This window comes from Rhincodon typus, chromosome 30 (assembly GCF_021869965.1).
Source record: "Rhincodon typus isolate 14 chromosome 30, sRhiTyp1.1, whole genome shotgun sequence".
In the NCBI taxonomy this organism is placed as follows: domain Eukaryota; kingdom Metazoa; phylum Chordata; class Chondrichthyes; order Orectolobiformes; family Rhincodontidae; genus Rhincodon; species Rhincodon typus.
In genome coordinates this window covers 568119-591532 of record NC_063361.1, presented here as the reverse complement: position 1 = coordinate 591532, position 23414 = coordinate 568119, and the positions used below count along the sequence as shown (strand labels likewise).

Here is a 23414-nt window from a genome sequence, read left to right as displayed (position 1 = left end):
AGAGAGCACATTGTGAGCAGCGAATGCAGTAAACTAGGTTGAGTGAAGTGCAGGTACTGTGCTACTTCACCTGGAAGGTACATTTGAATCCTTGGATACTGAGGAGGGAGGAAGTGAATAGGCAAGTTGCAGGGGGAGGTGCTGTGGGTCTGTTGGGGGAGTTGTTGGGAGTAGAGGAGGAGTGGACCAGGTTGTCTTGGGGACAGCGCTCCTTGTGGAAGGTTGACAGGGGAGGGGAATATGTATCTGGTGGTGGCCTCTTGCTGGAGGTGCAGAAATGGTGGCGAATAATCCTCTGGATGTGGATGCTGATGGGATGGTAGGTAAGGATGAGGGGAAACCTATCGCTGATGGGGGAGGGAAGTTTGGGGGTGAGGGCTGAAGTGTGGGAGATTGGTCAGACTCGGCTGAGTGCCTGTCAACTATGGCACTGGGGACTCCTCAGTTGATGAAGAAGGTAGACATTTTGGAGGCTCCCTTGTCGAACTTGGGATCAGCGGAACAGATGCAACAGAGATGGATGAACTGGAGAATGGAATAGACTCTTTACAGGAAGCAAGGTGTGAGGATGTATAGTCAAGGTAACTGTGGGAGTAGGTTGCTTTGTAGTGGATATTGGTGGCCAGTCTATCCCCAGAAGTGGAAACACAGATGTTGAGGAAGGGAAGGGAGGAGTCAGAGATGGACCAGGTGAAGGTGAGAGCAGGGTGGAAATTGAAGAATAAATGACTGAAAAGAACAAAACAGAAGTACCGCACAGGAACAGGCCCTTCGGCCCTCCAAGCCTGTGCCGATCCTCATGCTGTAACTAATTTAAAAACCAATCCTTCTGCCTTTATTCAGTCCGTATCCCTCTATTCCCTCCCTATTCATGTAACCATCCAGATGCCTCTTAAATGTTGCCAACATGCCCACTTCCGCCACCTCTTCTGGCAGTGCGTTCCAGGCTTCTACCATTCTCTGTGTGAAAAATCTCCCTCCGACATCTCCCTTAAACTTTCTAAAAACCAAACGAACTGCGGATGCTGTAAATCAGGAATAAAAACAAAAGTTGCTGGAAAAGCTCAGCAGGTCTGGCAGCATCTGTGAAGAAAAATCAGAGTTAACATTTCAGGTCCGCTGACACTTCCTCAGAACTCAGATTTCAGTTTCCAGTGAAAACAATCCTAGTCTTTTTAACCTTTACTCATAGCCAATGACCTTGAGACTGGGCAACATCCTGGTGAACTTTCTCTGCACTCTTTCCAAAGCTTCCATGTCCTTCTGGTAATGTGGCGACCAAAATTGCACACAATTCTCCAAATGCGGCCTAACACAGGTTTTATATAGCTGCAACATGGGGTTTGCCAACTCATGTACTCCATGCCCCCGCTGATGAAGGCAAGCATGCCATATGCCTTCTTAATCACCTTGGCCACCTGTGTTGCCACTTTCAGGGAACTGTGGACCTGCACATCCAGATCCATCTGTATGTTAATGTTTCTAATGGTTCTGCCATTTACAGTATAATTCACACCTAAATTTGATCCTCCAAAATATATCACCTCACATTTGTCTGGATTAAGCTCCATCTGCCATTTCTGTGGCCAAGCTACCAATCTATCTATATCCTGTTGTATCCTTTCACAATTGTCAGCACATTCAGCAACTCCACCAATCTTCGTATCATCTGCAAACTTACTAAGCAGACCACCCACACTTTCCTCCAGATCATTTATATATACTACAAACAACAAAGGACCTAAGATTGATCCCTGTGGAACACCATTAGTTACCGGTCTCCATTCTGAAAAACACCCTTCCGCTGCTACCCTCTGCCTTCTATGACCAAGACAGTTATATATCCATCTAGCCAGACCACTCCAAATCCCATGTGATTTTAGTCTTCATACTAATCTGCCATGTGGGAATTTATCAAATGCCTTACTAAAGTCCATATAAACTACAACCACAGCCCTTTCCTCATCAATTATCTTTGTTACCTCTTCAAAAAATTCAATTAGGTTGGTGAGACATGACCTTCCCTGTACAAAACCATTCTGCCTGTCACTAATCACTCTATTTCTTTCCAAATGTGCATATATTTTGTCCCTCAGTATCTTCTCCAAGACCTTCCCCACCACAGATGTCAGGCTCACCGGCCTATAATTTCCTTGATTATCCCTGCTTCCTTTCTTAAACAAGGGAACAACATTGGCTAATCTCCAGTCCTTTGGAACTTCGCCTATGGTCAAAGACGATGTGAAGATATTTGCTAATGCCCCAGCTATTTCTTCTCTTGCCTCTCGCATTAACCTGGGATAGATCCCATCTGGCCCTAGGGACTTGTCTACCTTAATGCAATTTAGGATAACCAAAACTTCCTCCTGGAGGCGAAATTGATAAACGTTTCCAATTCCGGATGAGAGAGGGACACAGCACCGATGATACTATCAATATACCAGAGAAAGAATTGTGGGTGGGGTGTGGAATAGGCCTGAAACAAGGAATGTTTCACATACCCAGAAAGAGACAGTCATAACTGGGGCCCATGCAGGTACCCATGGCCACCCTTCTGGCCTGAACAAAGTGAGAGGAGTTAAAAGAGTTCAGACTGAGGAAAAGGTGGAGGAGGGTGGTGGTGGATGGGGCCAGTCCATGCCTTTTTCCCAGGAAAAAGTGGAGAGCCTTGTGACCATCCTGATGGGGGATGGACATATAAAGGGATTTCATGTAACGAGGAGGAGGCTGGATCCCGCAAACTGGGAATTCTGAAACTGACGTAAAGTGGCAGAGCAATCACGGATGTAAGCTGGAAGGGACAGGACAAGGGAAGAAAAACAATCATGTCAATGTAGGAAGACGTAAGTTCTGTGGCGCAGGAGCAGGCAGAAACAATCAGTCTGTTTGGACTGTCCTGTTTGTGGATTTTGGGAAGGAGATAGAAGTGAGCTGAGCGGGGTTGGGAGACTATGAGCTTGGAGTCATAAACATACCTTTGGCAAAGGCAAATTCAGCAAACAGATTGTCTCACATACTATTCCAGCAGCAGGAAGAGTACTCCCAGCTTTTAGCTGTAATCAAGAGAGGGAAACAGGCATCCATATCAGTTTCAAGAACCCAGCAGCTACTACTGAAACTGAAACTAAAATTCCTGGCTCTGTGGGAGCTTGACCCCACCCATTCAGGCTGATTCTGTTGTTCTGACCTGAGGAAAAAAATCCCAAGGCCTCACAAACTGTTTACTCTAGTATCTCTGAGTAGACTGCTTGTACCTCTCTCTCTCAACCTTTCTTCATAAAAAAAGGACAAAATTAACCTCTTAAAGGCATAATATCAGCACAAGTGGCCCCATAAGGCACTCAGTTCAAGGGCAGTTAGGGATGTGCAACAAATTCTGGCTCAGCCTGTGACACCTTATCCCATGAAAGAGTTTTAGAAGAACTTTTGACAAAACCTATACAGCAATGTACTTTTTAAATGGTAAAAGAAAAGCTGGAAATGGTGAAAGCCTCCAAGGATATTCAGGCATGTTGTCTGATAGACCCGCTCGTGAATTTTCAGTGGGAATTGTGCAGCATCGGGCTTCAGGGGTGATATTCACTTTTTCAATACCAGGGGCAGGTACCCAGACTGATAGTCCATCATTTGTATCTTAGGTTCAATGGTTAAGGATCAAAAATCAAGGTTAATATTCTTTCAGCCTTTCTTGATCAGTGGGTAGCAACTAGGAACAGGGAAGCTGTCAAACATCACCTTTGTCAAAAGGTGAGCAGTTAACAATTGGGAATGGGAACAAGGGTCACATTCTCTCTCAATCACATATTACAGGTTTAGGAGGACTCACATGCAGCAAGGCTTTTATGCTTATTACAATGAATGCTGAAAATCTGAAATTAAAATAGAAAATTCCAGTAGGTCTGGCAATGCCTGGAGAGAGAAATGGGCTAAATTTTCAGCAGAAATGGTAGAAATTTGAATGTAACAGGTTTTAATCAAATGCAGGGAAGGAGCGTGATCTGGAGGCAGGTTAAAATGAGACATCACTGATAGGGTAGAATGTACAAGGGAGTCAATGACAAAAAAGATGACAGTCTAAAGGAAAAAGAGACAATGGGACCAGACAAGATGCAAAGAATGAGTCCGGAGGAGGTATAAATAAAACAACAGAATCATCAATAACAGCTGCTGTCATCTGAAAAAAAACGTGTCCAGTGTTTAAAATCTGAAATTGTTGAATTCCATATTGAGTCTGGAAGGTTGTAAAATTCTGAATTGAAAGATGAACTGCTGTTCCTTAAGCCCTTTTTGAACTTCATTTGTACAGTGCAGCAGGTTGAGGACAGAGAGGCCAGAGTGTTAGCGGGCAAAGAATTAAAGTGGCAAGAGACTGGATACTCAGATTCATGTTTGCAAGCTGAGCAGAGACATTCAGTGAATATTGAATCTTACATTGAAAGAACTGCAAGCAAATTGCTGATGTAGCTTTGGTTTAGTCAATGGGAAGAAAGCCAGGGGTAGGGAACCTGACAACAAGGTGCAGGGCTGGATGAACACAGCAGGCCAAGCAGCATCATAGGAGCAGAGAGGCTGACGTTTCGGGCCTAGACCCTTCATCAGAAAAGGGGGAGGGGAAGGGGGTTCTGAAATAAATAGGGAGAGAGTGGGAGGCGGATAGAAGATGGATAGAGGAGAGGATCGGTGGAGAGGAAACAAACAGGTCGAACAGGCGGGGATGGAGCCAGTAAAGGTGAGTGTAGGTAGGGAGTTAGGAAGGGGATAGGTCAGTCCAGGGAGGACGGACAGGTCAAGGGGGCGGGATGAGGTTAGTCGGTAGGAGATGGGGGTGCGGCTTGAGGTGGGAGGAGGGGATAGGTGGGAGGAACAACAGGTTAGGGAGGCAGGGACGAGCTGGACTGGTTTTGGGATGCGGTAGGGGGAGGGGAGATTTTGAAACTTGTGAAATCCACATTGATACCATTGGGCTGCAGGGTTCCCAAGCGGAATATGAGTTGCTGTTCCTGCAACCTTCGGGTGGCATCGTTGTGGCACTGCAGGAGGCCCAGGATGGACATGTCGTCTGAGGAATGGGAGGGGGAGTTGAAATGGTTCGCGACCGGGAGGTGCAGTTGTTTGTTGCGAACCGAGCGTAAGTGTTCTGCAAAGCGGTCCCCGAGTCTCCGCTTGGTTTCCCCGATGTAGAGGAAGCCACACCGGGTACAGCGGATGCAGTATACCACATTGGCAGATGTGCAGGTGAACATCTGCTTGATGTGGAAAGTCTTCTTGGGGCCTGGGATGGGGGTGAGGGAGGAGGTATGGGGGCAGGTGTAGCACTTCCTGCGGTTGCAGGGAAAAGTGCCAGGTGTGGTGGAGCTGGAGGGGAGTGTGGAGCGGATAAGGGAGTCACGGAGAGAGTTGTCCCTCCAGAAAGCAGATAAGGGTGGGGAGGGAAAGATATCTTTGGTGGTGGGGTCGGATTGCAGATGGCGGAAGTGTCGGAGGATGATGGGTTGGATCCGGAGGTTGGTGGGGTGGTACGTGAGGACGAGGGGGATTCTTTTTTGGTTCTTATTGCGTGGACGGGGTGTGAGGGATGAAGTGCAGGAGATGTGGGAGACACGGTTGAGGGCATTCTCGACCACCGAGGGGGGAAGTTACGGTCCTTGAAAAACGAGGACAACTGAGATGTACGGGAGTGGAATGCCTCATCCTGGGAGCAGATGCGGCGGAGGCGAAGGAATTGGGAATAGGGGATAGCATTTTTGCAGGAAGGTGGGTGGGAGGAGGAGTATCCTAGGTAGCTGTGCGAGTCGGTGGGCTTGAAATGAATATCGGTTTTTAGGTGATTGCCCGATATGGAGACAGAGAGGTCCAGGAAGAGGAGAGAGGTGTCAGAGATGGTCCAGGTAAACTTAAGGTTGGGGTGTAGAGCTGGATGCACACAGCGGGCCAAGCAGCATCAGAGGAACAGGAAAGCTGACGTTTCGGGTCTGGACCCTTCTTCATAAATGGGGGAGGGGGAAGGGGATTCTGAAATAAATAGGGGGAAAGGGGGAGGCGGAAAGAAGATGGATAAAGGAGAAGATAGGTGGAGAGGAGACAGACAGTTCAAGGAGGTGGGGTTGGAGCCAATAAAGGTGAGTGTAGGTGGGGGGTTAGGGAGGGGATAGGTCAGTCCAGGGAGGACGGACAGGTCAAGGAGGTGGGATGAGTCTAATAGGTAGGAGATGGGGGTGGGGCTTGAGGTGGGAAGGGTGGATAGGTGGGAGGATAGGTTAGGGAGGCGGGTACGAGCTGGGCTGGTTTTGGACCTGAAACGTCAGCTTTCCTGCTCCTCTGATGCTGCTTGGACCGTTGTGTTCATCCAGCTCTACACCTTGTTGTCTCAGATTCTCCAGCATCAGCAGTTCCTACTACCCCTCAAACTTAAGGTTACATTTGAAGAGATCCCATTAGTTAATGGCCAACGAACTGCTTGGATCAATTGCTGATTGGATTGAATTATTGAACATTGAAGAATTATTGAACTCCTGTGACCGAGATTCTATTTCACGTCATGATATTATGAAATATCAGAATGTTACTGCAATATATCTCTGTCTCTACCACCACCACCGCATTTGCTAAACACAGCAGAGAAACATCACTTACTTGAATACAATTTAAGTATAAGCAAAAACTGAAAGAACTGTGGATGCTGTAAATCAGAAACAAAAACAGAAATTGATGGAAAAGCTCGCAGGTCTGGCAGCATCTGTGGACAGAAATCAGAGTTAACATTTTGGGCCCAGTGACTCTTCCTTTGAATTGATGGAATTTCTGAGGAAGGGTCACTCAACCCAAAACATTAACTCTGATTTCTCTCCACAGATGCTGCCAGACCTGCTGAGCTTTTCCAGCAATTTCTATTTTTATTAAGTATAAATAGTTGTTTGATAGTAAAGAACTTGAGTACTCGTGAGAAAAGACAGATTTTGTCAAAGATTTTGCACTCATTATAACATTCGCAAGACAAACAGAAGTAAATGGAAAAAAACATTTATACTGTATGAGAGATATGATGACTGGCAGTTAACTGTCAAAATTTGTTTACATTTTAAACAAGGCAGGCTGATCTGTCAAGATATTTGTAATACACAAGGCCCTGTTGTTTGCAGATGGAAGAACATGCACCTGTTTCCACTCAACAAAATAGGTAACAGCCATTTTCTGATTCCTTTCTCAGTAAAAAATGCCTTGCCAAATCAGAGTCAACATGCAATTGGCAATTAACTACCAGCCATCATTAACTGGTGCATTGTCCACAGCAAGGCCTTTACCATCTAGGGTCCATTTGGCAACCAATCACCAGTCATTAAGTATAAATATTTCCTTTTTAATTTGTATTTTTCACAAATTGTCCTGATTGGTATGAGAGAAAAGAACCTTTGACAAAATGCACCTTTTTTCATCAATACTTAAATTGATATGTACAACATAGAACATCAAAGACCTGATATTTATTTACATAAGTGACTGGTTTTAACAATGTAATGATGTGGAAAAGATGCTAAGGTTTACATATGATATTGCCATCAGGCAATGTAGTTATAGCCACGTGGTTGGTTTGCAGTGCAGCAGCTCTGTTAACAAGCTTTATGTTGAGGGTTTTGACTCCATGGTGAATTCCCCCTTGTGCTCAGTACTCAGTGATTTCAGACAGTCTCTGCACCTGATCCTCTTTGGCCTCAACAATAAGTTGTACACGATCACAGCCAAGACTCCTCCGAGCATGGGTCCCACCCAAAAAATCTGCAACAACACAACAGATGCAATTTAATTTCTGAAGCTGCAGCCTGTGATCTGAGCTGGTAGGTGTTAAAAGATAAATCAAACATCCTGATGTTAACAATCTTTTGTGCGCAGAGCTGCAGTTGTTTAATTGTTTGGGGCGGCACGGTGGCTCAGTGGTTAGCGCTGCTGCCTCACAGCACCAGGGACCCGGGTTTGATTCCACCCTCCGGCGACTGTCTGTGTGGAGTTTGCACATTCTCCCCGTGTTCTTGTGGGTTTCCTCCGGGTGCTCTGGTTTCCTCCCACAGTCCAAAGATATGTAGGTTAGGGTGGATTGGCTATGCTAAATTGCCCATTGCGTTCAGGGATGTGTAGATTAGGTGGATTACAAGGGGACAGGTCTGGGTGGGATGCTGTGAGGTTTGGTTTGGACTTGTTGCGCCAAAGGGGCTGTTTCCAAAATAAAAAACTGCATACAGTTCTGGTAAATCAGATTAAATCAGGTAAATCAGGTGCAGATTGCCATGTGGAAATCGGAGCCCAAATCTTCCAATCAAACAAAAAGTTTTTTCCCCATTTTTTGGGCGTGACATCCAATGCAGGATCCATCTGAATAGTCATTGATGCTCATGTGAATGTTGCACTTTGTCGAGAATCTTCACAGAAGCCACACGCCCTTTTTATGATGTAGCTACAATATTCTAGTAAGTAAACAAAGTTTAAATGTTATGAGGAAGGGTCCTGGGACCCAAAACATTTAACTCTGTTTTTTCCTTCACAGATGCTGCCAGACCTGCTGGGCTTTTCCAGCAACTTAGTTTTTGTTCCCGAGTCATAGCATCCACAGTTCTTTCGGTTTTTAAATGTTCCAAAGCCTGTTTGGTATCTACTGAGAAAAAGTAAATGTGTGTGGGAGTATGGTGGTGTATTTTAGGTTCTGAAAAGGTTAATTTTCGAGATGTATTAGGCTCCACCATATTACAGCATCTTGAGTGGAGAATCGGGGAGTCTAGTTGAGAACCTGATGGAGTCAGATACGTCATCCCTGGCAGTTCATAGACTCCATTGTTCTTTTTAAGCAAACCATGTGACTTGTATCAGTTGCTATCATGCACCAAACTACATCCTGTTATTAAGACAAGTGTACCTTCACGTTGAGACTCATTAGCGATTCACACTTCATCAATATTAACCAAACAAGCCCTTAGACCCAGTATAGAAAGGAGCATTGTGGCAGTGCTCTATCACAACTAGCATCTGTCAATGTGTAAAGGCCACATTTTTTTTTATGAATTGTTGGTTATGGACTGAAATTGGGACAGGCTGGTTAAACATCAAGGATTATCAAAGGATTTTCACACTTTCTAAAAGCAAGTAACCTCATGCTCATTGTGTGTGCTGTTTCCTCAGCTGCTTGCTCAAGTAGTAGATAGAGCAAGCTTAGTTACAGACTAGTTGGAGCCAGGGGGAAACTGAATGGAATTTTAGCAACAAGTAACTGATTGTTCTGTGGACTAGTGACAAGTTCTTGACGACAAAAGTCTTCTGCTTTGGCTGGTAACTGAACAGCTTGGGGGTGTGAATGCTTGGGAGAATCAATTGAAATTCCACAAGGGCAGGAGTGGTCTCCTTCTTCTGCAGGAAAAACCACATATGATGAGGAACAAGAGTAGGCCACTTGGCCCTTCAATAAGATCATGACTGATCTGATTTTAACCTGAACTCTACATTCCTGCATATCCCTGATAAGGATGAAGAAAGCCACTTTATTTTTCCCTCAGCAGTTGCCATAAGTGTGAACCAACCCTCTGTACCTTACCTAACCCTAACACTAAACCCTTACATAAGCAGAACTACCTGGAGAAGGAAGGTCAAGAAGCAACAACTCATCAAGTAAAGGATCATGTCAGCAAACCCTGTGAACAGGGACAATCGAACTACCCTTCCAGACTTACCCTCTGCCCATCATATCAATAGTTCGTCTAATTGGTTTTTTGGTGCGTGGCCCTGTGAGGTCTGTGCACAGCCGCAACTTCTGAAAGTAGGCTGCAGCTGACTGGCATGCATGGAACCTTGGAGAAACCTTGGAGTGGCTGCACACCATACAGCTTAGAGGGAACACTGCACCACACTTTATTTTTCAGTAGTAACATTGTATTATCAACACTTCATAATTGTTTATCCCATAACTAGAACCTATTTATTTGCAATAATTAGTTGTTCTTGTAAAGTGCCTTCTGTGAACTGAGTCAAAAAGACAGGAAAATTGGGCAGTGTTGTGTACTTTTATAATATCCAACATTTGTAATGAGCCCCAGGAATAGCTGGCCTTGTGTTTTAGGGTTGTACCCCATTTGTCATGGCAAGTAATTGGTTTCAGAGATATACAATAGGGTGATCAATGGTAGGATTTTTGCTTAGATATGTCAACAATGGTGAAAGAAATTCATTCAGTCTCCATTCAGGAGATAAATTTTTAGAAGACAAGTGAGTTTATCACTTTAAGGACATTACCAGTTTAAGAATACTTAGTCAGTCAGCAGTTCCAAGTGGTTGACCAGAGAAGCAGTTATCAGAACCTATGGACGGAGCAGCAGGTCAAAAGCTGTGGTCCAGGCTCCAACTTTCACCGTAGACCTGGTAAGAGTTGCAGGAAAGCCAGTGTGGGCTAGGACTAGAGTAAAAGCCTAGTCGCACATGGCAGATATAGAATTCTTAGAAAAGAAGGATCTGTAGTGTCAGTCCCAGTTTGAGGCTTGTCTGGGAAGCAACCATTTCAGAGCTCATGGAATAAAATTAAAGATCCTTTTGGGCAAGGGGATAACATCTGAAATTAACAAAGAAAATGACCAGCCTGAAAACGATAGAGAGAAAAAAAGAAGCAATCGTTGTCCACAGTGAGCATCATAGTCATAATGAGTGCACACGACACAGCATGGCTATAGTAATGACATCAACGGCCAGTAACTTAAGTTAAATCAAAGCCACAGCATCAGGGACGTCACAGAGCAGATTTGAATTGACAAAAGTGCTATGAAAAAGATTTAGAATACTTAATCTGACTGAAGACAATAGTTAGAAGACTGCGATAAGACCAAGAGCTAGGTGCCCTCTACTTTGTTTACTTCTGCGCCAGCCTCCAAGGTCTGTGTACAACGGCAACTTCCGAAACGGAAAATCAATAGTGGGATTAGCATCGGCATGACAATAGGCATGGGCAGACTCATGGAGGGGGAGTTTTAAATCTAAAAGGATTAAAATACTACAGTATTGTTGTAATATAAAATTAGACATTTTATTGTTTTAGACATTTAAAAAAGTTGTAATATAAAACAGATTAAAAGCCTGTAAGCAAAGACAAGAATTGGTATAATAGAATTTAATGATGCAGGGAGAACTTCTCTAGAAGTTTCATTAAGGCCACATGAGAATGGAGAAGTGTAAACACTCAGTGTCAATTGTAACTGGGATAGGTATTCTTAAAGACATCAGAAGGATGCTGCTGACATGTAGTACATGCAGAAATGTACAATACAAAGCAGGAAGAGAAGAGGATAGTTAAAGGGTTGCCCAGAACGTGGTACACTGTAGAGGCTGATTCATACTCGGTTGGTGAAGAACGGCATCTTGCAAGTGCAGCTTATAAAATGAAAGTTTCCATTTATCTAAAAAGTGAAAGATTCAAGAGCCAGGATCAAAAGGTCAGCAATTCTGTTCTGTTGAAGAAATTCCTAAAATAATGGATAATGGAACTTTCAGAGATCAATTTCTGGGTTCAACACCACATGATCCTTAGGGATACAGGTTTATAGAAAAGCACATCCAGGTGGTCAAAAGAACTCTCATGAACTGTCAAGAATAAAGAAAGACCTACACCATGACTTATTGTCAACTTATTACACCCCTCGAGGCTTAATAAAAACCATTTACAGAGCAATTGAATGTAAAAAAAGACAAGCCAACTCTGTCAAGGAAGAATATAACCTAAACCTAAGCCTAACGACCAGGGAGATGTAAGAATACAATTCACTGATGTACAGTTAGAAGGAAGTGAACCATTTCGTTGACATGCTCAATGCCTGCTGGAGTTGTTGAAAGAACAAACTGTGCATCCACAAGATCCAATCATGAAAACCTGAAACTTGGCAAAAATTGTTATGATGCTGAGACCCCAACAATTCATATTATCAAAACTGAAACCTAAGTAAATGGGATATAAATCCATATCCCCTTAAATATTGTAGTGATGAGGTGATGATGTTGAATCCATATTCTATTTACACAAGAGCTGGAAAAGCAGAAAAGCAATCAACACCAGCAACATCACAAATAAATGACCAAACACGAACAGCATCACCAACAAAAAGTGAAAGACCAAAACATCACCAACAAGTAGGATCACATTTAGTGACTCCTATAATACCTGGAGCAACAGGCACAGCATTGTCATTAGAGTATAGCAATTCATAATTTAGAGCAGTGGAGGTCAAATCAACAAGACAGAGGCATAATGTTTACCACCTGAATGAACGATACAGTGAATAATGTTTTGCTGAGAAAGGAGATCAAGCAAAAACAAACTTGTTGATTCGATTATTGGATTAATAATATTAATATAGAGGCATTATTCCATGAGGTCCACCAGACTGATCTCACTGCAGTCACTACATCCCTCCTCCTCTAAGCCCTGAGACTTAGGCCCATTCTTTTTCTTGTATTTTCTCCTGGGGCGTTTTGCACCAGGTCTGGTTCCTCCGATTGTGACGGATATTGGCAGCATATACCAGAGCATAGCCCACCTCTTGCACCTGGAGTGTCTTGGCCAAAATTCGTCTTCTTCAGGCAGTAATGGCATTGAGGCTGCGACATCTGCCCTGTCAGTCCCTTCCTCAGAGGTTTTTCGATGCTAAGTGAAGGGGGAAAAGCCACAGGTTCTGACAGCCTTGCTGGATGTTCTGAGGAGCCAGGCATGTTTTGCTCCTGTCCTGTTTGAACATAAAACACAATGACTAAGAACATTGAGCCCATGAAAGGGCTTGCATAGTTGACGTGTAACCGAATCCAGGGTTTACTTGGCCATTCTTCCAACTGCGGGGTAGCTGCTCGTGGTAAGTTTTGTCCTTGTTGGCACTCTGGGCACTGCCCCACCAATGAGGCTATGTTTGTGTTCAGTCCTGGCCACCAGACATAACTTCTCATCAACATCTTCATTTTGGAAACCCCTGGAGTTCAGCCAGTATCTGGCAGTGACCTTTGCTTGGGGCAATCACTATTGCTCCCCATTAATAATATGCCTTCCTCAACAGTGATCTGGTCTCTCCAGAAAGGTTTCAATTCTGGTTGTAATGTTTATTTTTCCCCATCACCATCTGATGTTTCAGTTTTGCCAGGACTGGATCTTTCTGCATCCAAGGTCTGATATTGTCAGCTACGACTGGAAGTGTTTCCAGAAAATATAAAACAATTATGATTCTTCCGATGGCTGTACCACCAGTGGTGTATCTGTCAGTAGAAGGCGGCTCAATGCATCCTCATTTCCTATTTAGCTTCCTAGATAGTGTTCCACTTAGTATTAGAGCCCACTGCTGAATTCAGCCTGAAGCTATGGGCAGCACTGCCTTGTTCTCTTTAAGGATACCTAGCAGAGGTTTGTGGTCAGTTTATATTACAAATTTACATCTATAAAGATATTGGTGGAACATCCTGACTCCAAATATAACTGCCAAACCTTCTGTTTCTCTCTGGGCGTAGTCACCCTCTACGTTAGCCAAAGTTCTGGATGTATACGTTATTGGGCATTCCATTCCATTGGGCCACTTATGAGCTAACATTATGCTGATGCTGTATAGGGAGGCATTGCATGTCAGAACCAAATCTTGCTTTTTCACTTTCCTGAAGGCTATGTCTTCACCATGCAACCATTTCCAATGTTGAGTTCTGAGGAAGGGTCATCGGACCTGAAACGTTAACTCTGTTTTTTCCCTCACAGATGCTGCCTGACCTGCTGGGCTTTTCCAGCAACTTTGTTTTTGTTCCTGATTCACAGCATCCGCAGTTCTTTCGGTTTTCATTTCTAAGGTTGACTGTTAAATAAGAGTAGATGCAAAACTGCCAGGATGGAAACCAGATTATACATGTACTTTCCATAATAATTCACCAGCCCAAGGAAAGACCTAAGCTCCAGTAAAGATGTGGGAGCCGGGGTACCTTTGCTTGCCCTTACTTTAAATTCCAAACGGTGTAATCCGGTCTTGTCAACTCTATAATCAGTACGACCGGTGCTCCCCATTCTGCAAACTGGACTGGTTTGATGATTCCTTCACTTTCCAGCCTTCTGATTTCTGTCTCTATTTTTTCGCATAAGGGTGGGCCTTGCAGAATTGGGGAATTGCTTCCTCGTCAACATGCAAGGTGGCCTTGGCTCCTTCGGTAGTTCCCCTAACCTTCCTGATAAATGTCAGGGTATTTAATTAGGACTTCAACTAGGCACCCATTTTCTAATTGAAAAGTGTTGAGCTAGTCAAGGTGAATCTTTCTCCACCAATTTTGACCCATCAAGCCTGGGCCCGAGCCTTTTACTAAAATCAGTGGTAACTGAACCAGCTGCTTCTTCTAAGAGACCAGAACTGAAGTTCCCCAGTACAGGTTCTCAGTCGAGCCGAAGTCTTGTGCTAACTTCAGTGTTGGAGTCCAGAGCAAATTTTGTTAAAGACTGGTTCTGCGATCACTTGAAACATCCACACTGGTATCGACCTGGATTAGAACCATGTGACCATTTAATCAGACATTTAATTTGATTGAGACAACAAGGTGCAGAGCTGGATGAACACAGCAGACCAAGCAGCATCATAGGAGCAGGAAGACTGACGTTTCGGGCCTAGACCCTTCATCAGAAATTTGATTGGTTCTGATTTGAATATTGCTAAGTGATTTAACTGTTCCAAACCAGATGTAGGTGGAATTTCCATGGTGTGCACTCTCCTGGATACAGGCCTATCAGTTTTCTAACTCAATTCAGGCTTAGTGGGATCCTTGCTGTCTCAAATCCACATTTCGGCAGCAACTACAATGGCTTACTGGCCCAAATCCTGAAGAAAACGCTAACCATTTACCGAGGCTTGGCTTTGTTTTGGGGTTTTGCTGCTGGGGTGAAATTTGTCGAGAAAGATTCACCTTGATTGGCTCAACATTTCTCATTTAGAAAATGGCTGGCTGAGTGAAGTCCTAATTAAATGCACGAATGTTTCTCAGGAAGGTCTAGGACTATCTAAGGAGCCAAGGCCATCTTGCATAGAGTCAGAGTCATACAGCACGGAAACAGACCCTTCGGCCCAACTAGTCCATGCTGACCATAAACCCAAAGTAAACTAGTCCCACCTACCTGCTCCTGGCCCTTATCCCTCCAAACATTTCTTATTCATGTACTTATCTGAATGTCTTTTAAATGTTGTACCCGCATCCACCATTTCCTCTGGAAGTTCATTCCATACACAAACCTTTATGTCCAAATAAATTGCCCTCATCTTTTTGAAATCTTTCTTCTCTCATATTAAAAATATGTCCCTTAGTCTTGAAATTTCCCACCCTAGGAAAAAGATACCGGCCATTCACCTTATCTATGCACCTTATTATTTTTATAAAGCATAATAAGGTCACCTCTCAACCTCCTACGCTCCAGGGCAAAATGTCCCAGCCTTTCCAGTTTATTTTTATATCTCAAACATTCCATGGCTGGTAACAACCTGGTAAATCTCTTCTGAACCCTCTCCAGGTTAATAATGTCCTTCCTATAACCAGCAGACTAGAACTGTACAACCTCAACATAATGTCCCAACTCTTAGACTCAAAGGTCTGAACAATCAAGGCACCAAACTTCAAAGAATTTTGTACCTGAACCACTAGGTCTCACTGGCATACAACACTACCCAAAGCCCTACTTTTAGTTGTATAAGTCTTGCTTTTGTTTGTCTTACCAAAATGCAATACTTTGCATTTATCCAAATTAAACTCTATCTGCCACTCTTTAGCCCATTGACCCAAATGATCAAGATCTCTTTGTAATCTTAGATAACCTTCTTCACTGACTACTATACCACCAATCTTGGTGTCATCCGCAAACCTACTAACCATGCTTTCTATAGTCTCTTCAAAATCATTTGCATACATGACAAATAAAAGTGGACCCAGTGCAGATCCCTGTGGAACACCACTGGTCACAGGCCTCCAGCCCCAAAAAATCTACACCATCACTCTGTTTCCTGCCGTTAAGCCACTTTTGTATCCAAGTGGCAAATTCATACTGAATCCCATGCTCAATTTCTGTCCCACAACCAAAATGGACTGCATTGGTCTTGTGGCAGACGCGGAGGAATTCATCAGGCGACTTAGACTGCGGGAATTCCTCCACAAACCCCAAGATGTTAAGGGCAGCACGGTGGCTCAGTGGTTAGCACTGCAGCCTTACAGCACCGGGGACCTGAGTTCGATTCCACCCTTGGGCAACTGTCTGCGTGGAGTTTGCACATTCTCCCCGTGTCTGCGTGGGTTTCCTCCGGGTACTCCGGTTTCCTCCCACAGTCCAAAGATGTGCAGGCTAGGTGGATTAGCCATGCTAAATTGCCCGTAGCGTTCAGGGATGTGGAGCTTAGGTGGGCTGAAGGGGGATGGGTCGGTGTGGTCTTGTTGGGCCGAAGGGCCTGTTTCCACACTGTAGGGATTCTATGATTCTTCTATGAATTCTATGTCAACAGCGAGTCCAATGACATAACCAGTGAACTGGAACAGTCGACAGAGAGATCTATGGTGGAGCGATCAAAGGAGAAGTCGAATTGGACCCCTCCAGAAGGCTGCTGCCCTAGGCTCAACATGTATGCTTAAACCGTCAGGAGATACGTCAACGCCAGATTCATCAGCCGCGCTGAAAAGGTAGTGCAAAACATCACCCAGGCACAACGCAATGCCATCCCTGCCCGCAAGATCAGTCGCAACATTGTCAGCAAACCAGCAGACAAAGGAGGAGCCATCGTCATACAGAATAGAACGGACTACTGCAGAGAAGTATACAGACAACTCAACAACCAGGAACAGTATAAACTATTATCTGCTGATCCAACCAGAGAACATACCCATGAACTCAACAGACTGATCAAGATCTTTGATCCAGTTCTTCAGAGTACCCTATGCATTTTCTTCCCACATACTTCTCGCATAGGGGACTTCTACTGCCTTCTGAAGATTCACAAAGCCAACACACCTGGACGTCACATTGTATCAGGCAAAGGGATCCTGTGTGAGAAACTCTCTGGCTTTGTTGAGGGCATCTTGAAACCCATTGTACAGGGAACCCACCAGCTTCTGTTGTGACACTAGAGGTTTCCTACAGAAACTTAACACCCACAGACCAGTCAAACCTGGAACATTCCTTGTTGCAATAGACGTTTTGGCACTCTACACTAGCATCCCCCATGACGACAGCATCGCTGCAACAGCGTCAGTATTCAATACCACCAACTGCCAACTTCCAGATGCCATCCTACAATTCATCCACTTCATCCTCGACTACAACAGCTTCACCTTCGACAACCAGTTCTTCATCCAGACACTTGGAACAGCCATGGGGACCAGATTTGCTCCCCACTTCAACATTTTCATGCACATGTTCGAACAAGACTTCTTTGCTGCACAGAACCTCCAACCAACGCTATACAGCAGATACATTGACAACATTTTCTTCCTTTGGACTCATGGCAAGGAATCACTGAAACAAATACATAGTGATATCAACAAGTTTCATCCCATCAGACTCACAGTGGACTATTCTTTAGAATAAGTCTCATTCTTGGACACACGCATCTCCATCAAGGACAGACACCTCAGTACCTCTCTCTACTACAAGCCCATGGATAACCTCACAATGCTACATTTCTCTAGCTTCCACCTGAAACATAAAAAAGCCATCCCCTACATCCCCTACGCATACACAGGATCTACTCAGATGAGGGGGAACGCAACAGACACCTGAAGCTGTTGAAGGATGCCCTCATAAAAACGGGATTCGATATTCTGACATACCACAGCAAAAACCTGTAATGACCTCCTCAGAAGACAGACATGGGATACAACCGATATAGTACCCTTCATCATCCAGTAGTTCCTCAGAGCAGAGAAACTACACCATGCTCTTCACAGCCTTCAACACATTATCGATGATGATGATGAGCAGCTCACCAAGATCTTCCCTACGCCTCCATTTCTCACCTTCAACCAACCACCAAACCTTAAAACTGACCATTGTTCACAGCAAACCACCATGCCTTCAGGACAACGTTGACCACAACACTATACAACCCTGGCATGGCAACCTCTGCAAGGCATACCAGATCATCAACACAGATAACCACCATCACACATGGGAGCACCACCCACCACATAGCAGATACTCATGTGACTTGGCCAATGTTGTCTATCTCATACGCTGCAGGCAAGGATGCCCCGAGGCATGGAATATTGATGAGACAGTGCGGACGCTACAACAACGGATAAACGGACACCGTGCAACAGTTGCCAGGCAAGGGTGTTCCCTCCCACTGGGGGAGCACTCCAGTGGTCAAGGACATTCAGCCTCCGATCTTCAGGTACACATCCTCCTAGGCAGACTTTGGGATACACAACAACACAGAGTCGCCAAGCAGAGGTTGATAGCAAAGCTCTATACCCATGGGGATGACATCAACCAATATCTTAGGTTCACGTCATGCTACAGATGACCCAGCACACTATATACTCTCTCACACAAACCCACTTAAACAAACACACACACACACACACACACACACACACACACACACACACACAATTTCTCTCACACACATATATATTAATCTATGGGGTGAATTTTTTCATCCAAGATGTTCATTTGCAGATACATTCTATTTGAACAAAGAACATAGAACAGTACAACACAGTACAGGCCCTTTGGCCCACCATGTTGTGCCAACCTATTATTCTACTCTAAGATCAATCTACCCTGCATACCCTACATTTTACTATCCTCCATGTGCCTATCCAAGAGTCGCTTAAATGTCTCTAAAGTATCTGACTCCACTTCCACTGCCAGCAGCGCATTCCACATGCCCACCACTCTCTGTGTGAAGAACCTACCTCTGTCATCTCCCCTATACCTTCCTCCAATCACCTTAAAATTATGCCTCCTCGTAATAGTCATTTCCACTCTGGGAAAAAGTCTCTGGCTATCCACTCATAAGACCTGCCCTCCATTCCAGGCAGCATTCTGGTAAATCTCCTCTGCACCCTCTCTAAAGCTTCCACATCTTTCCTATAATGAGGTGACCAGAACTGAACACAATATTCCAAGTGTGGTCTAACCAGGGTTTTATAGAGCTGCAGCATAACCTCACAGACCTTAAACGCAATTCCCCTGCCAATGAAAGCCAACAAGCCATATGCCTTCTTTACAACCCAATCAACTTGGGTAGCAACTTTGAGGGATCGATGGACATGGACCCCAAGATCCCTCCACACTGCCGAGAATCCTGCCATTAACCCTGTATTCTGCATTCAAATTTGACCTTCCAAAATGAATCACTTCACACTTTTCTGGGTTGAATTCCATCTGCCACTTCTTTGCCCAGCTCTGCATCCTGTCAATCCCCATGGGTTTAAAAAAAAACAGCCTGACTCCAGGTTAAAACACAGACAGATTGTAAACAAGACCTCACACCTAAAATGCATTGCCTGACCTGAGATGTCAACTCTTGCATACACTGATAAAACCTTTAATTATCTCAGAGCAATGACTTGAAAGAAAATCTGGGATTTGCATTTTAATCAATAGAAACCTGCATCTCCTTTCTAACTGATTAAAGATTCAACAGGAGGTAGTCAGCGAGCCATTTTTAGGGCTGTTACCTTTCTGCTTATAAATTCTGTGTTGCTATGCCTTCTCTTTCACACTACACCTGAGCAAGGTGTAGAGCTCCAAAATCTTGTGTTTTCAAATAAACTTGTTGGACCATAACATCATGTCATGTGATTTTTGACCTTGTCTACCCCAGTCCAACACCGGCACCTCCACTTCATGAATCCCATGTGTTCTCACTTTACTGATCAGTCTACCAAGTGGAACCTTGTTGAAGTCTTTAGTAAAGTCTAAGTAAACAACATCTACCACTCTGCTCTCATCAATCTTCTTGGTTACTTCTTCAAAAAACTCAATCAACTTTGAGAGACATGATTTTCTTCACATAAAACCATGCTGACTATCCCTAATTATTCCTTGCTACTCCAAATGTATATAAATTCTATCATTCAGAATCACTTCCAACAACTTACCCACTACCAAAGTCAGACTCACAGGTCTGTAGGGCCCAAGTTTCTTCTTACATCCCTTTTTAAACAAAGGCTCAACTTTAGCTACCCTCCAGTCATTCAGCTCAACATTAGCCATTCACCTGTATTTATAGATGATACAAATATTTCTGCAAGGGGTGCCGCAATTTCCTCCCCAACTTCCCACAAAGTCCTAGGATACACTAGATCAGGTTCCAGAGATTTATCAACCTTCATATTTTCTAAGACCTCCAGCACTTCCTTTTTGGTAATATGAACTGTTTTCAAAACATCACTATTTATTTCCCTGAGCGCTGTAGCCTCCATTTCTTTCTCCACAGTAACAACTGATGGAAAATATTCATTTAATATATCTCCCTTCTCCTCAGGTTCAACACAAACTGACCTCTTTAATTTTTAAAGGGCCCTACTCTCTCGGTCTTAATTTTCCTTTAGAATCTCTTTGGATTATCCTTAACATTATTTGCCAAGGCAGTCTCATATCCTCTCTCTGCCTTCCTGATCTCCCTCTTAAGAATGCCCTACACTCTTTATACTTGTCAAGCATACTTAACATAGTTGTTTATATCTCATATATGATTCTTTTTCATTCTTGACTAGAACCTTAACATCTTTATTCATCCACTGACCATATTGACTATGAAGCAGTTCCATGATTCTGCAATCCCACCCAGTGCCATTTGCACTATGTGCAAAAGTAAAGGCAAAAGTAAGGAGCTTGGAAAGCAAAGGAACCATCAAACCAGTACAGTTTGAGGAATGGACAGCACTGGCTGTACCAATTGTGAAGCGCAGTGTATTAGTTCAGCATGGTGAGGGAGTGGGGGATTTTTAAATAAATGGTAAACCACTCCTCGCAGCTTGATAAATACTGATTCTCCCGCATAGAGGACTCACTGGGCTGTCCTTCACAAAGCTGGACATGGCCATGTGTACTTGCAGTTGTGGTTAAATGAGGATTCCCAGAAGTATGCTACAATGAATACCCATAAGGGTCAGTACCAATATACGAAACTGCCCCATTTGGAGTATTGCCAGTCTGTGCCTTTTTTCAGTGGACAATGGAGAATATTTTACAAGTCTACCCTAGGTTGCCATTAACCTGGATGGCATGCTAATAACAAGGAAGACCAAAAAGCGCATTTAGAGAATTTGGACATGGCCTTTAGATATTTCTCCATGGCAGGTGTATGCCTTTGAATGGAAAAACATGTTCTGGGCAACCCATTGACATACCTGGGATACAGAGTTGACAAGACCAGGGTTACACCTGTTGGAAGATAAAGTGAGGGCAATCAAATGTACCCCAGCTCCACATCCGTACCAGAGCTTAAGCCTTTCTTTGGATTGGTGAACTATTACAGAGAATTCATACATAACCAGGCCTCCATCCTGCCCCCACCCCCACCCCCAAACAGCTGCTATTGAAAAAGGGTCAGCCTTGGAAATGGTCTTATAGCCAAGATGTAGCCTTTGGGAAAGTGAAGAGGTAGCTATCATCCCCTGAGGTTTTGTCACACTATGATCCCAAACGAGATGTGGTGCTGACCTGCGATGCATCCTCATAAGGTATCAGGTAGCATTGGCTCACAGATGGCCCAAGGGAGAGAAATGCCTAATGGCAGATGCTTCCTCGTCTTTGGCTGATGCAGAGCACACATATGGTCAGATAGAGAAGGAAGATTTGGCAGTCATATTTGGTGTGAGAAAGTTCCACCATCCATGTTTATGGATGTAAATTTGGAACATTAAGTAACCCTAGCAAGTTTTGTGCTCTGTTAAAGGGGATGAGGCCTTGCCACCCATAGCTTCAGTTTGAATTCAGCAGTGGGCTCTCATTCTCATGCATACAAAGTTTGAATAACATCCAGGAGGCCAAGTAGCAAATGCAGATGCCTTGAGCCACCTTCTGCTGTCAGATACAACCACCGGTAGTGCGCCATTAGAACAGTCCATTCTGGTTTAAACTTTCTGGACACCCTTCCAGTCACAGCTGACAATATCAGACTGTGGATGCAAAAAGATACAATCCTGGCAAAACTAAAATAGCTGGTGGTGATGGAGCAAACAAAAGGGCAATCACCACCAAACTTGAAACATTTCTGGACCTGGTAAGACCAGATCGCCGTTGAGGATGGCATTTTATGACGGGGAGCAAGAGTAATTGTCCAGAGCAAAGGTCACTGCCAGATACTGGCTTGATTTGATTTGATTTGATTTATAGTCACATGTACCTAACTACAGTGAAAAGCTTTGATTTACAAGCAGTACAGGCATATCAAGCAAACAGGATGCAGACCAAAGGGTGCTTAGACAGAGCAAGGCATACAGGGTACAACTGCATAGGAGGTGCACAAAGCAAGATCAACATGATTTGAACTTAGAGTCCATTTAGCAATCTAATAACAGCAAGGAAGAAGCTGTTTTTGAACCTATTGGTATGTGTGTTAAAGCTTCAATATCTTCTGCCTGATGGAAGAGGTTGTAGGAGAGCATTACCCGGGGTGGGGAGAGGTTTCGATGACGTTGGCAGTCTTTCTACAGCAATGAGAAGTGTAAATGTAGTCTGTGATTGGGTGATTGGCTTCTGTGATGGCCTGGGCTGTGCACACAAGTTTCTGTACTTTCTTACAGTCCTCGGCAGAGTAGTTGCTGTACCAGGCCGTTATGGACCTGGATAGGATGTTTTCGATGGTGCATCTGTAAAAGCTGCCCGAGGAAGAGGAGGCGTTGTTGTGCCTTCTTGACTGTCATATCTTCATGGGATGTCCAGGAGAGGTTGTTGGTTATCGTTGCTCCCAGGAACTTGACACTCTCAACTGTATCCACCTCAGCTCCATTGATGTAGATGGAGGCGTGTCCTCCTCCTTTCATCCTGAAATCAATTATCAGTTCTTTTGTTTTGCTGACATTGAGAGAGGTTGTTATCATTGCACCACAACGGCAAGTCCTCTATCTCCTTCTGGTATTCTTACTCAGCATTGTTTGATACCATAGTTATCAGCAAATTTGTAGATAGTGTTCATTTAGAATTTGGCAACACAGTCGTGGGTGTACAGGGAGTACAATAGGGGGCTGAGAATGCATCCTTGGGGGTCTCCAGTGTTGAGGGTTATTGTGGAGGAGATGCAGTTGTCTATCCTAACTGATTGCAGTCTGTGAATCAGGAAGCTGAGGATCCAATTGCAAAGGGCACAGCCAACATCTAGGTCTCGAGTTTTGAGATTAGTCTGGAGGGGATAATGGTGTTGAAGGTGGAGCTGTAGTCGATGGTGTAGCAGTCTGATGTT

At 44.1% G+C, this 23414-nt stretch overlaps 1 protein-coding gene across 1 annotated transcript in view; it reads right to left on the bottom strand.

Moving 5' to 3' along the window:
* Window positions 1-7032: 7032 nt before the first annotated feature.
* LOC109923728 (aquaporin FA-CHIP-like) overlaps window positions 7033-23414 on the bottom strand; it is a 43884-nt gene continuing 27502 nt past the window's right edge. The window contains exon 4 of the mRNA XM_048614690.1: window positions 7033-7773. Within this exon, the coding sequence (XP_048470647.1) occupies window positions 7618-7773 (156 nt within the window). The 3' untranslated portion in view covers window positions 7033-7617. The remainder of the gene's footprint in view (window positions 7774-23414) is intronic.